Source organism: Ixodes scapularis, unplaced genomic scaffold (genome assembly GCF_016920785.2).
Source record: "Ixodes scapularis isolate PalLabHiFi unplaced genomic scaffold, ASM1692078v2 PGA_scaffold2__306_contigs__length_199485367, whole genome shotgun sequence".
Taxonomy (NCBI): domain Eukaryota; kingdom Metazoa; phylum Arthropoda; class Arachnida; order Ixodida; family Ixodidae; genus Ixodes; species Ixodes scapularis.
Window position 1 is genome coordinate 80,816,278 of NW_024609857.1, and position 15,962 is coordinate 80,832,239.

General features: G+C 41.5%; 1 protein-coding gene across 1 annotated transcript in view; it reads left to right on the plus strand.

Annotated features, from left to right (window-relative positions):
- LOC8039158 (glutamate receptor ionotropic, kainate 2) overlaps nucleotides 1–15,962 on the plus strand; it is a 62,348-nt gene that overhangs the window by 18,685 nt on the left and 27,701 nt on the right. Inside the window, exon 3 of the mRNA XM_040216011.3 lies at nucleotides 6,184–6,563. Within this exon, the coding sequence (XP_040071945.3) occupies nucleotides 6,184–6,563 (380 nt within the window). The remainder of the gene's footprint in view (nucleotides 1–6,183; nucleotides 6,564–15,962) is intronic.

Sequence of the window (15,962 nt, forward strand, 5' to 3'; positions counted from 1 at the left end):
GAAAATTTGAAATGCAACTGCCTGCATGGTCTTCAACGAGGTCACCTACAACGAAAGTATGTATTGTCCTTTTATACAGCAGCGTGGGTAAAGTTTCATGTTCAAGGCAACACCTTGAACATGAAAAAAAGCAAAAAAACTTCTACTTCAAACTTAAAGCCTCGTCTCAGTTGGCGTCTCAAAGAAATTTGAAAAATGTATCGCATTATCAGATTTACATTCTTGTATGTATTGCATTATCAGATTTACATTCTTGTATTTGTATTTGCAAATACTTTATGCCTCTTTTTGAAATATATTTCCGATATGTATCGCGATACATTTTTACAGATATATTTGAGACTTGAGAATCAGTATCTTAGCAACTGTTTTCATCTATCCCAGTATTTGTATTTCCAAATACATTTTTGAATAATTCTGCTCAACCCCGCAACGTAATGCAGCTGTCAAGTGACGCTTTTAACGTTTAGGAATTAGGGGAATGGAATGGAACGATTCAGCCATTCCAGGAGTGGGAATGGGCCCAGTGTCCCCATTCCTAGGAGTTGAAAGGAATGGAATTATCGAAAACCCTAATTCCCCGGAATGGAATTGGAATGGAATGGGGGTGCCCATTCCGCAACACTGCTAGGGACCTCACAAAGTACTTCGCCGCCTGGGAAACTTAAACTACGATGGAACAAGAGCATCATCAAGCCGCCCACCCTGACCTGAAGTCGTCCACATCGTGCGCCTCAACCTGTACTTCGCTCGATGAGACTATGACTGTGATCCCGTATTAGGCTCGAAAAAACCGTGTTTTGCCAGCCTCCACAGTTTTTTTTATTATTATTTTTTGTTTTCTTGCACATGGCGTCTAGACGATGCTCTTTTTAAAGGGGGGTGTAATGCCAGCGTGCCCGAGCAAGGGCAATCGTGGCCATACGTTTATCGTGCTTGGCTCCTACGAAAAAGGCCAAGGTTCGATTCCTGCGAGCAGATGTTCCTCTTCGTTATTTCTCCAAAAGTCGAGTTCTGGTAGATTCGAGAAGCCTCTAGCTTGTTCGAGGCAAGAATGTTCTACGCGCCGGCCCTTCTACACCGACTGTTCCAAACGCCAGCGTGTATACGATACGGGCTCCGCATGTCGAGCCGGAGTCACCCTTTCGCCTGCGCTCGATCCTGCCGTTACGCCGTCATCGATGCCAGCGACGCATGTTATTTGCCATTGATTCCTAATTTACCTTCGCACAAGTTCCCTTCATCTAACGTTTAGTTTCGCCAGTTATTCGCTTTCTCGATTTTCGTAATTGATTATATCTTAAATTTTACGTCATCAGAAAGGCTACGACAAACACGGCTTCTCCAAACAGATTAAAAAAAGTATAATTTTGGGGGAAATTAGGTTTTAAAAATAAATTGTCCACTTAAATATCATTTTTCTAGACCCCCCAAACGGCCCGCTCGATTTGAGCATAAAAGATAATTTGTTGTGTGTATGTCAATTCAGCAGGAAGTTCGCACTAATATTTGTGTAGTGTCTCCTCTGTAGAGGATAAATTTAGCCAGTGCCATACCACTTCTAGCCTTGGTTTTCTGATGTGCAGCACGAAGTACGGCCGCACACCGGTGCAATGCTGAGCCAGATCGAAAAGTGCAGGAATGGGGTGTTGCGGAAGGCGATTGGTTTGCATTGAAACACTTGACAAATAGCAAGGATGTATTTACGTAATTACACGAAACACTCAAATACTTGTCTTTCGTCCGTCGGTCCTCTTTCGTCACTCGCTTTCTGTCTTCTTCCTTGTTTTTTTCCCAGTCGTCAACGGTCGAGTTCTATAATTGCGCTTTTGTTTCTTTCATGTTAGTTCAGCCTCTACAGGACACCAGTCCTCATGTATTCCAGGAGAAACCATCTCATCTTCTTCATTTTCCGTGCGAGTATGCAACATGCTGATTTAATTAACAATCTGTGGTTTCTACAGGCCGAACTTTCACTCTTCATTCTCCGAGCTTGGGTGCGTTAACACAATAGGCCTCCTTTTTTCCGGAGATAGAGATATCCGAACATTCATCAAAATAGTATTAAAAGTGTTTATCTCTTTAGTTTCGCTCGGTTAGGTACCAAGACCACAAAATTTGCCTAATGAGAATGAAATGACAAGAAAATAAAAAGTTTGAAGACCACGTTTGACAAGATTACTGGCTAAACAAAAATTATTGAAGGGCAATTCTATTACTGAAAGAAATCACGTACTTTGGAACTCCGGGCAATTAACGGGCTTTTATGAGCTTCGTTGAAGTACACCTAAAGGTTCAGTGGAACAAAAGACGTTCTACCCTTGTCTTAATAACTCCATCGCATAAAGAAATGTAGTGCGTACAAATGTTCCAAAATGCGTCTTCTTCACCCGTCATTAAATGCTTCCGCTCTTCTTTCAACTCATGAACTAGAAGCGGGTTATTGGTAGAAACAAATGAAGGATTAATTCGATTTGTATCATGTCAAATTTGAAGATTAATTCTTTTTCGGTCAAATCAGCCATATCACGAGAAGAAGCCTTCTACACTTACTATAAAACTACACAAAGTTAAAGAAAACGTATGCGCATCCTGAAAGCACCTTTCCACTAGAGCTGGAAAATGTTTAAATTCTGGCTCCGCTCTACAAATTATAATGACGTTTCTCTCCAGTTCACACACAAAAAAAATATAATCAAGCCTGGCCTATATTTAGATGTCATTTTATGATAAACCTGATCAACATAACATATGGTCGCAAAGTTGCATAGTTAGTTTCCATTAAACAATTGGAAGTATTACATTATAATTAATTTAATATTTCTTCAGGCAGGTTATTTCATTCATTGTCGTTCCTTCAGGCTTGACAAAATACCGACTTCCATGACAGAAGGAAACGTGTTTATTTAGCAACTATTTCTATACGCTCTGTAGATGCCGTCTGTATAATTGTGGTGACTAGAATATCATTACACTTGGGGTGTGCACATATAATTCAACTGGAATAGCGCAAACTTGTCCCCAGCTTGAACAGTGCAGCGATCCAGTATACTTTGGTTTTCTTTTCTGCAGTGAAAGCTATGAGAGATCCAGTGCTATTCAATTCAAAGTACCATTCCCACACCTCTAAACACCACAAAGTAAAATCAGATACCCAGGTAGGAGCTTTAAGTAATTAAAAGCATCTGTAAGAACAACACCAACGGGAGGGGCACTAAGACTGGAGTGCCAGACGTCAAAACACTATCTGACTTCAAGACACGGGCGATAAGTGCGACACGGCACCAGTGCTTAACATATTCCAACCATCAATCCACCAACTGGGTATCTTCAGTTTAACATTCTTTGTATATATATATATATATATTGTGAACGAAGAGCCCATTATAGATATATATATATATATATATATATATATAAGTCAGAGATCCGTACTTGCGGAGTTGCTATGCTATGAGTTTATTGCATGTATTTCGACAGTTTCGCCGAGAGGCTCGGCTTCGTCAGGAGATGGCATACATGTGAGGGCATCAGACTGTGCAAAGCAGTAAGGGGCCAATGGGGCGAGGAGGACGTGACGTCACGAAAAATAAAAGTAAAAAACATATTAAAAAAAAAGGTTGTATTTGAGCAACGTGGGAACGCGCTCAAATACAACCTTTTTTTTTTTAATATGTTTTTTTACTTTTATTTTTCGTGACGTCACGTCCTCCTCGCCCCATTGGCCCCTTACTGCTTTGCACAGTCTGATGCCCTCACATGTATGCCATCTCCTGACGAAGCCGAGCCTCTCGGCGAAACTGTCGAAATACATGCAATAAACTCATAGTATAGCAACTCCGCAAGTACGGATCTCTGACTTATTACATTTTCCCGGTCCATTGTTCTCAAGCTACTCTGCCTCACCTATATATATATATATATATATATATATATTATTGGTTGTTTATCTCGTCCTCTGGTTTAGGTAAGCAACCAACACATCCTTCCATAATACTCGTTATAAGGTCTTCCTTGGCTAGTTGGTTGAAGAACATTTGTTGATAATATAGCGCAACGGGACACCGACGAATCAAGGACAATACAATACATAGCGCTAATTATCAAATGATAGTTTATTTTTTCACACTCCGTATAGTATAAACATAGGTGCTAAATCCAAATAGGCAGATCGCAAAGTTTCCCGCACTCTGCTTAATTGGATTCGCTCATATGCTTCTACACAAGCTGTGGGCAACAGAAACCTTCATTTGCTAGTCAGTTCTGTGTATTGTCTTTTTTTGTATTCATCCCGTTGCACTGCATTACTCAAAATGACCCAGAATACCCGTTTACTTTCCTTCCCATAAAATAAATCATTCGTCCCTTGGCGAAGTGCAGTGGAAGAATAATTTATCTATGCCGACACTCGCTGAAGAGTGTACAATACTCTCAAGACGGGGGACGTTGCGTGGTCTGCCACGATGTCCCATGGCCCAGTAAAAAATCGCGTAGTCTCGTGACTGTTGTACTTAGCAGTTGCGTGACGTTTTGGCCTGGTCACGTGGTACATCATTCGCGACGCTCTATCTGTCACGTTCCACCCATTACGTTTCATTTTCGTTCTTAAGAACCCCCGTTCCAGAAGAAAATAAATTATCCGTTAAAATTTGGATTTTGTGACCTTCGACGCATTCAAAAGATACAGTATTTTTGAAACAAAAACAAAATGACAAGTCGATAAAATTAAAAGAACAAGGTATGGCGCGACATTTTAAGAAACCGGTGTAGATCATTTTATACGACGTAGCCTGAGCTACTTTGATGCCCTGTAAAACGTGAAACAACTCTGAGGAAAACTGTGGAGTTTATAATTAATTCACAAAAAAAGTCAAAGTGGACGTTTAGCGTTGATAAAGCGTATGGTCGGTCTGCCAGGATGGGGCGACCCTGGTTTACACTGTAGACGAGCAATTTTTTCCAATGCAGTATGACTGCTAACCTGGGGTTTTTAGCATGCTCACGCAGTAGTGATGCACGACCGCACGCAGTTACGATGCTCATCCAGATCGAAACGGGCAGGGGTGGGGTTCGAACCTAGGATCCTTGGATTCTGCAGCGCGAGCTTTTCGCTCCACGCGAGTCGAGCTACCAAGTCGTCGCCCGGCGCCGTATTCGTAAGAATAAAAACGCGTCGGCCGGACGCGGGAGAGTTGAAATGCCTACAAGTATCAAAGGACGCGCATGGGCACATTACGGGTCTCGACAATAGGTGACGCACCGCAAGGCAGCGCAGTGATGCAGCTCGTCCACGGCTCGCATGGTCTTTAAACGTTTGTGGCCAAGTGTGCATATACGTGCGCTCACTGTTGTGCTTTAAGACGTGTAACACTTCTTTTTCTCTAGGACATTGAGTAAAATGCATACTCCGTTAAGCAGGATAAATGTATATTAACTGAGTAATACTGAGTGCTGATCCTAGTTTGTAAAATTGCAAATGATGTAAGTGGTAGCTTGGGCTGAGTTTTAGTGTTCCCTAAGTACAGTTTACTTTGTCAAAAAGAGTACAGGTTGGGGCAATGTCAGCTGACCCAAAGGGACTAATGCCTGGGTGGAAAAAAAAAGCGTTGCGGGACATAACGAGCACGTTATTCTGGTAAAATAAAAATTTCAATGCACAGTTATATTTTCTGTTGTCGCAGAAGGTTAGTCGGTTTCATTGCTTAGCATTCCGGAGGCACCGCATACGACACTTTCTTTCTTTGCTCTGTTTCACCATATGATGGACCGCAGGGGACACTACAGTCCACCAGAGCCAATCCACTGCCGTGAACGTTTAATGTCGCTATCCGTCTCGCGCGCGTCGCAGCGCCCCTCTCAGGTGTCAAGGGACACAAACAGTGACTGCAGTCGACTTGAGTGTCTCCGCTGGCGTCCTCTGTGGCCTGTGGTCAGGTGAATTGGAGACTTAACTGGGTCAGCTTATATTGTCGCTTATTGTACAAATAAAAGCAAATAATTATCATCATTTTGAGATATGACTCATCGTATAACTATTGTGCTCCATCGTTTCTCACTGTGAAGATAGATACAAGAACGCGTGTAATCAAGCATGTTCTAGATAATTGTTATTATTTTTTTTTTAATACGACGAGCCGTGAGCGCACATTTATGTAATATATTTCGCACTTTCCCAAATTTCAGGAAGCAGACCTGGGGGTTGGGGATATCAGCATCACCCGAGAACGACTCGAATACGTAGACTTCACGGCGCCCTTCATGCAGAACGGAATCGGGATCCTGTACCGTAATGTGGACAGGCAGTTCGAAGAGATCCCACACTTCCTGCGCCCATGGACGTCGGAACTGTGGCTGTACGTCTTGACGGCGGTCCTGGCAACCTCGCTGCTCTTCTCCTTTCTTTCGAGGCTCAGCTCGGCTGAGTGGGTGTGCAAGAGGAGAGCGGGGCCGTCGTGCCGCAAGCTGGCCGGGAAGGGACATCTCAAGAACAGGTTCACGTTGATCAACAGCTTTTGGTTCGTATTGGCATCGCTACTGCAACAAGGAACGGACATGTTCCCGAGGTACGAATTGCAGCTCTTGCTATTCTTCGTGGAACTTGCTAAGCTAATATAAAGGCAGCTATAAGGTAGAATATCATGTAGGGATCATTAGATACTCGCCAGCGTGTCGAAAAAGTGTTACGTAAAAACTTTTAACAAGCAATTATCCGGTAAATTTGGCGGGTAAATTATCCGGTAAATTTGGTGCATCGTGGCCTGCTATAAAACACGCATGATAGTTTTAATAAAGAGTCAGTTTATATCCGAACCACAATTGTTTTATCAGGAGGTCGATGCCACACCCCACTAAAATTAACCATTCGTACGTTATGCACAATTAACATACGAACTTGGCTTGCTTGTCCTGAGTAAATAATCGAAACAATGTTGTGGTGTGCTAGAATAACAACAGAGCAGAGCGTAATGAATGTGGGGGAAATAGTGCAACTTCACACATTTAGGGACTGAACAGAGGCGTTGCACACCCTCCCTTCACCGAGCTAAGCCAGCACACCGAGCGCAAGAGCGGGTGAGCGTGCGCGGGCGAGGGCAAAGGAGAAAGAGTAGCTGGTCATCACAGATGCAGCTTGGGGTACGGTTGTCGAGCTGTTGTCAGCGTTTAGGTGGTACCATGGTGAAAGTGTCAATGCGACCACTTTCGTATGCTAGGAGCGCCACCGAGCGAGCTATTTTCACGCCCACTCTTTCTTTAATCCACCCTAACAATGCTGTCCGCTTTGGAAAATATCTGGTGCAGTGCCCATTGTTTTTCTCCTGTGCCCGAAGGTAAACTTATAATTCGATAGCATACCCCCCATTAAAAGGCCCTTCTGTACTCCTAATGCGCAGTAGGTATGCGCAGTGGGTATGCGCACACCTGTTCAGACAATTTCAGCTTATATTGTAACACTCATTCACATCCTCCCCCTCTTTGAAGGACCTGAAGACCTTGACTTCGTCCTCGACGTCGACCTAGAGGTCGTTCTTGAGGTCGTCCTAGACATTATTTTTGACGTCATCCTCTAGAACGTCGTCCTGGACGTTGTCCATGAAGTCGTCCTCGACGTCGTTCTTGAGGTCGTCCTTGAGATCGCTCTGGAGGTCGTCCTGGAGGTGGTACTAGAGGTCGTCCTTAAGGTCGCCCTCGAGGTCGTTCCACACGTCATCCTCGACGTTTCCCTAGACGTCGTTCTCGAGGACGTCCTAGAGGTCGTCCTCGACGACATCTTTGATATTGTCCCCTAGGACGTCGTCCTAATCGTTGTCACAGACGCCGTCCTAAGTGTTGTTCTAGACGTATGCTATCGCAATTTGTAGACAAACAACCATAGGGGTTTCTACAGAAAATTTTTAATAAATATCGACATACACCAGCTTTTCTTAAAAATAAGTTTTTGATAACACACCAAAAAATAGTTCAACAAAACAGATCTGGGCAGCGTTACGACCGTGATGTCATCTCTTTGCAGAGTCTCTCTCACCCTCCAGCATCCGCGCCTGGCGGTGGAGATAGAATGCGGAAATTTCATAATATGACGGAACCACGATTGGAAGGTTAAAAAGCGACGAAATGCCTCCTTGAGGCGACGTTCACCTAAACCTAATACTGCTAAAGCAAGAAATGTCAATGTTGGTACCATTTAAATGTTATTCCAGAAGAAAGGAAATCGTGTCGGCAAGATAGACGGCACTCTTTTTTTTCTTGCTGACAGCTTTTGTTTAATATTCCAGTTGACGAATAGGATGTTGCTAACTATTCCTTAAATCTCATTTGGTTATTAGATTCATGTGATCCTAGGACGGATGCAGTACCGGCATGATTTGTTGGTGAAGGAAACCGGAAACTTCGAGTAACTGCACCTTGGCGCTTTTTTATACCTAATACGTATCTGCAGCCGCATATGCATACAGCCAGGGACAGAAGTCCCCAGGACGCACGAGCTGCGACTGAAAGGCATCTCTCTGCCATCTGCCGGCGGGTCGCCTGGTTTCGAGATCACACAAAAGCGCATGCGCGTCCTACTGTGCCTGCAAGCATGTGTGTTTTCCCGCTTTTCTGCGTCGCGGCGCCTAACTTGGAATCGGGCGCGTGGTACCGCCTCGGAGATAGCGCTTACTGACATGGCACCTATGAAGCAAGGAGTCACGGCAGCTCAACTGAGCGATAAGTTCAGCTGGTTACTAAGCAAGATGCGCTGGCACGGCGAAAGCGGCGCAATGCCGCAGGCGGTATCTCCAGTTTCGGAATGTGTAGCAGAGGCTCGTCAGCCGCAAGCGCTATCTTCGAGCCGGTACCACGTGCCCGATTCCGAGTTAGGCGCCGCGCCGCAGAAAAGCGGAAAAACAAACATGCTTGCAGGCACAGTAGGACGCGCATGCACTTTTGTGTGATCTCGAAATCAGGCGACCCGCCGGCAGATGGCAGAGCAATGCGTTTCAGCCGCAGCTCGCGCGTCCTGGGGACTTTTGTCCCCGACTTTACATAAACGGTAAAGTTTTATAGCAAAGGGTTTTTTAACTTAAATAGAGCACAGTCATGAACATGCATTGGCCTTGTAAGGCATAAATAATTTTGTCTAAATTCGAACTTTAATTAAATATTGCACCCTTTTTTAAGAAATTTCATTGTATTTCGTTTGGTTTTATTCACTCTTAATAAAGGCTAAATCTGAGGAAATCTGAAAAAAAAATCATCGATTAGAAGGGCTGTTTTTTTTTTCATCCTTAAATAACCAACACAATTGTTTTGATACTAAAAATAAATTTCATGCCTCAATCTTAGATTGCCTTATCACAGAAGCACTATTTAATGTCAAGCTTGAGCCAAATAAAAAAAAAATGTTTGAGTGGTGACTAAAAATACTGCAGGTTAATTTGGCGTCGTTGTGTTGTGAATTCCCAGTTTTTTTAGGCCAGTAGTTTGAGTAGTTTAAGGAAATTAGTCAAAAGTTTTTAATAGCCTTCAAGCTATTCATCAAGGTGTGTAGCTTAACGATAAATAACTGTTTAATTCAGATAAATATCGAAGTGTTTGTGGTGCAGTTAGAGATCAGACACTTCTAAGGTACTAATATTTATGGTTGGAAGCCTTACTTTCCATTCCCGGTACAGCCTTGAGCTAGAACCGTAATCGGAGTCTAACTCTAAACGAGAGCAATAACTGACGGGGACTGCACAAATACCCAGATTTCAGACATTAGTTTAATATAAGGCAAAACAAAATATTTTTTTTTGGATAATCGATTGTTTTTGTGTTTTTTTTACCGTCGAAAAAATTATGTGTTGTAAAGAAGAAAATAAAACGAAATTGCTGGAAAAGAGGGATTTCACAGCGGTATTGATAAAACAGAAAGGAAATCAGTGAGGACAGTTCAGCCAGTCCGCTTGAATTACCGTAGTGTGTTTCAGTGACGCTGCTACAGGAAAATCTAATAATAGCAAAGTGCCAGACGAGTGACGAGAGTGTTAATGGGGAACGACATATTAAATCTTCCCAGACGCTCAGTGGTCTTATTGATTGCAGCCATTGATTTTAGTGAAGCAGTCTTGCAAAAATCACATAAGCAACTCGGAAGAAAGAGCAATATTAGGGAAACAAATCATGACTTAATTCGCGAAATGTTAAGTTCTGAAATAAAATTAACTGTGGGGCTATTTGGTTAAACACTATAAAAACTGAAGCGCCAAGGACGACGCACAAGAACGGCAAGAACACAGGATAAGCGCTTCTCCTGTGTTCTTCTTGTTCTTGTGTCTCGTCTATTGCGCTTCAGTATTTATAATGCTCAGTTCTGAATGAAGAATCAGACACAACTTTAATTATGGCGGGCTCATTGACAAGTCCCGAATCGAAACGTGGTGGTTGCTATGAGAGAAACCTTTTTGCGTTTTTTATTTAAAATGTTTAGTTCGAAATGTGTAATGAGAGATGCAATATATGATTATTTACGTCACCATGAGGTTCCCATCATCTTTAAATGAGCTCAAACCAATCTAGCGCAATCAAATTATGACCAGTACCATTTAAGTCTCGTGCCATGTTCATCAACATAAAGCGCTAGTCCCAGGCCATTGGGCAAAGCAATTTATCTTACCTTGCCTTATAATATAATAATAATATTAATCTAATTTTATGTGCCCCAAAACAGCCCAGAGGTCTTCACTTTGGCGCACAAGTCAATGCTAAAGTCGAACAGAACAAAAGTAACGAAATAAAAGCAAAGCGCAGGTCAAAGGTGTGTTGAAAGCACTTCCAATTGCTTGCGGTAAACAGATATATTACTGAATATATCAATATTTGTATATTTAAGGCGATTATACAACGATTGTATACGTGACAGGGGCGATGATCTACACATGTTATTGACCTAAAAAACAGTGTGATTCCTAGTTAACAGAGAAAGGACATGAATGTTAACTCTGGATAAAAGCATATCGTTATCTACCATACCCTTTACTTCCTTCTGTAGAAAATTTAAGTCACGCTCGGCACTTCTTTCAGAAAATTGGCTCAGAAAAATCTTATTAAGGAGAAAGTAATAATCAAAATAAAATGACGTTGAAAATAGCGTTCAAAAACAATACGGTCGAAACGCTTTTGCACAGTTTAACTTTTCGCTGACTGCGTTCCACATATTGAGTTCCATGCTACAGATGCGAATTCAAGTCGCAATCCTATGGGAGCAAAATAAACGAATAATAGAGATCCTCATTCATTTATTAAGGCTAATTTATGACGCTGCTTCCTTTTTTTTCATTGCTGACTTTATTGATGCTAACATTTTTGTTTCTGAAACGCTATAAATGTTTGCAAACACAGGTTTCCGACTAATGTTCCATGCGTAAAAACACGTGCGGCATTATTGTGAAGGCAGCTTTGGCGGGCTTGCACTTGCACGCGCTTGCTCACATGAGCGAGAACATGACGGCCGCCAGATTCCTTGATTGCAATCGACGATTACAAAGTATGTTGGCAGAGATCCGTGACTCGTTTATTTATTTTTTGGTGCTAGTTTTTAAGCATAACATGTTTTTTTCACGCTACACCCCTGTCCCAAAAGTTCGCCCTTCCGTCCGTGCATTTTCCGCTCTATTAAGCGAGGAAAGTGGCGTCACGCGTTGTCACGTGACGGCACAATACTTACACACCTTGAGGAAACTGTCGGCAAGTGACCTATACTTTAACTCGATTTACCGCCTAAATTCACGGGAAAATTCACGTCTTCTTGCCAAAACATCCAGTCAGTTTTCCCGTTAAATTTAGCGAGACATTTACTTCAAGTGACCCATACATCAAATCAGTTACCCGCTAATTATAGGGGAAAAATTTGTACATAGTGATGCAGTCACAAATTTAGCTTCCCCTTCTGAACTTTTCGCGGGAAATCGACGTCACGTTACCTGACATCACGTGACCTCTAAAACAATTAGGTGTCCCCGCTAAATTTAGCGAGAAAATACAAGCCACGTGATACACCACCCTATAATGCATTTAATGCATTATATGGCTTTTTTATTAGTTTTGATATGTTACCTATTGCTTGACTTTTTTGTATTTAAAAAAAATAAATGATCTCGTAGTCAGCTACTCCATTATAGTTTTTTGTTATTTAAGGGCACGTCCCGCTCGAAAGCAGATATTTCCTGTGTGGTGCACACCCGAGATGACAAATTCCCATAACAATCTAACTTCGCTTTTGTTGGATTTATTGATGCACAAAAGAATCGGCTCTACTAAGTGAGGTAACTCCGGTGAGATAATATGAACGAGATTTATTGCTCTGACGGAAAGGAAGCATGAAAATGTAATATTATTATGAACTGGTTCACAGTAAAACGGTTAATCAGCAAAAACAAAGTATAGTCAGGGTTTAAGCTTGATGTATATAAAGTGCCGAAAAATATTTTTCAACCCCGGACAACTGGGAAACAGGACAGGAGAGCAGAAATATCCGATTTTTGTAAATTCCTGTTGTCTTGCCCTTCTTTTTACCCACTCTCTAAGGTTTCAAAATGTCACTTCTTTACCAGCTTGTCTGCATCCTTGCACTAACTAAAACATTTCTGTAGTTTCATTGAGAGAAATAAACCTCATGTGACATTTTGCATCCAGAAGAAAATCACAAGATGGGTGCATCTGATAAGCAAGACGTAACAATTACATTAAGCTGCGCTTTTAATTTTTTGGTCATCTTTCTTCTTACGTTTTCAACTGAACGATTTCAATTGAAGGAAGCAGTTGAGTGTAACTATCTCTACAGCGAACGCAGGCATAGAAGACATTAGCTCGACTCTTTCTTCTAACATGCATTGAGAGATAAGAAACAATGCAATGGTAGATTGACTTTCGGCAATTTCGCTTACAAATACTGCCACTTTGAACGTTTTTGGCTGCATGTGGTGAAAATGTTTTGCATGAATGGAATTGCCGACGGTGTCATTCACCTGAATAATTTATGATTTTTGACTTCCGTTCACATTTTCTTAAAATATAGCGGATCGAGTTCTCCACAACATCGTATTGCAATCCGTAGCAAAACCGGCAAGTTAAAGCTTTTACTCTATACTTTAAGTGAAAATCTTGTTGTCACGTCGTGTTTACTTTACACTCCACTCTCTCGCCTCCTTTAATGGGAGAACAAGGAAAAGGTTCGTCGTGTTTTCCTACCTTACGTAAAATGTGATCATTACATCAAAACAACAAGGAATCTGCTAAAAATGTCAGAATATTCAACTCCTTCATACATTCGTTTCAATAAATTGATTATCACTCTCGCCCTCTCCATTCCCATATATATATATATATATAGACATATAATATTGATCGATAAAATATAATCACACATCTGATACAAAGTTTCTCTATAGGGGGCGCAGACTACGCGTTGTCTTGGAGATTCAGAACACGATGTTTTGCTTACTTTGGCAAAATATCTGAGCTTTTCCTCGCTCATAATGCAATGCTCGACCTAATTTTGGGTGGCCGCGTCCTTCAATCAACAAGTTTTTTAACAGAGAAGTTAGATTGGTATCTATTTATTAATACCCTATACTGAAGAATAAACAAAGCTGCGATCCGGTATCATGCCTTTTAATATATTTCACTAGCCCTGGCCGCCCTTCCCCCCTTCCTCTTTTACCTGCCTTTCTCCCATCGTTGTCCGCAAATTTCACGATATCAACTTTCCCTTGTAACATGCCCCTGTCTCCATGAAATATCAAAATGTTGCACCTCGTTGCGATACGTCGCCTTTGCTTTCAGACACCTTGTAACCCGCCACATATTGATCTGACCAGAGTTGAGTTAACCACGGCACCGACGTGAAGCGCCTAATTTATTGACGACCAGCCGATCTCTCCATACTCTTTATCGCTCGTGGCACAAGCTACAAGCATTCATTGCTTCCGCGGCGCTATTCTTATCTCCCTCATTATGTTCGCAAAGCCCGCTCGTGGGTGGGAGCCACTACGAGCCAGAAATTTTACAAACATCGGCTTTCAAGAATGTAATGAAGCTGATGACGTTATCTCAGTTATGTTAATCATTGCACGCGTGCGTTGTTAATACTTTGTTCCCAAGCGAATCCCGCCTTGAGGCAGAAGCTGGGATTTGAGCGGGGCCAACTTAGAAATCCGTGAGTATCATATATTCCTGCGCTCAGAGTACAAAAAATATAGTATAAAAAAACCTTGTTTTTAAAAGTTTTTTTTTTGGCAAGGTGAGTCAAATGATTTATATAAAAAAGTGTAGTTTTCTTTTGACTAAATATATTAAACAGTGTGCATGTTCTTTTCAATATTTGCACTTGGCTTTCGCTAGAAATGCGTAAAGTTGTTACTAATAAACGCAATGTTTTATATGCTCATGGATACCTTTGAAACATAATAATTTTAAATTGCAAAGGCCAAGGGAGAAGAGAGAAGGTTGTCTCGCTGAGCATCAGCAAGGTTGCATTATAACGCGTGAGTCAAAAGGATAATCGGCTGTTTCAACGAATCGCATGATTGGGTTTCTTAATGTGGGACGCTAAGATTTACCCCAAACCTGCCCGAAAGTTGTGCATCTAGTGTATCAATATTGCAGTAAACAAACTTACCTGAGCAAAAAATTAGAAATCAACAAATTAAATATCTAGCTAGGGCGTCCGTCTAATGGCGTCTCTGCTAATTAATGGAAATAAATACGTGTCTTCTTCTGCAATAATCTTGAAATCAGTACATTGAATAATTAACAACGACCGAAACTCGAAATATCCTTCAACTCGTGATTAGCACAAATTCGAGTCATTTGCACGTCCGTAATACGTATATTCGCCTCCCTACCCTGTTCGTTTTTTTGTGTGCGCTGTACTCCTCCTTTGAAATAACTGATGCAAAAAACACTTCCAATCTGATTTGGAATCTGTTCGAAATGACACAATGACGCGGAACTCTGCACCACAGTACAAATTAATGAATTCTACAGAGACATAAACAGCGTTTCTGCCCTTGAACAATGGAAGCAGAAAATAAAGCAATTATAGGAGCCAATAAATCCTGATTTTCAGATGTTTACAGGAGGAATATGTGAGACAATGTGTGATGTAATTGTTTTTATGAAATAAGTACCGATTAATTATGGCGTAAAACACTGTAGGAAAATCACTTACTTCTAAAATGTTTTTCATTTATTTAAAACAGCAAGTGCACGAATACACGACGGCACTGCAAAACACGCTTTCCAATATGCAGCGTGTTTGACTTTAATGCGAACAGATGTTAAAAAATGGCGTGCGCGTAAAACAAGTTGCCTTTCTCGACGTGTATTTATCAGGTTTGGAGGACACTGGAAAGATGATAATTGTCATGGTAAGTTGACTGATTAACTAATATATGTCAATTGGCATTTCAGTTCTTTGTTTTAGGGACAAGTTGCGATTACAGAATTAGCGGCAATTACTATAAGGGGACATACAAAATAAAATAATTTTCCAATATGTAATACGTTTTTTTTAATATTTAATAATGAATAAAGTAACTACTTTTCTCGCCCAGTTTAGATATTACGCGCAAAAGGGGAGCCGGAAACCCTGCCCACAATGACGGCTAGAAAAGTGACGTCGTTCTAGTCACGTCGTCACGTGTGTCATCGGCGCACCCATCAAAGTCACGCAGCCGAGATAGTAAGGACATCATTAATACGGCTATGTCGCTCTTTCATGCATCATTGTGGGCAGGACTTGCGTCGCTCTTTTTTGTGCAATTTTAAACCTGACTAAAACGTGAAAGTCTGTCCATTAATATCTAATGATGTATTTATATGTTTGCAAATGCTTTAATTGGTCTGGCTTCTTACAGTAATTGCTGTCAATGGGGTAAATTCCACATGGCGTTTCAAGCGAATAAAAAAAAGGTAACTAGCAAACTTGTCATGGCGATTAT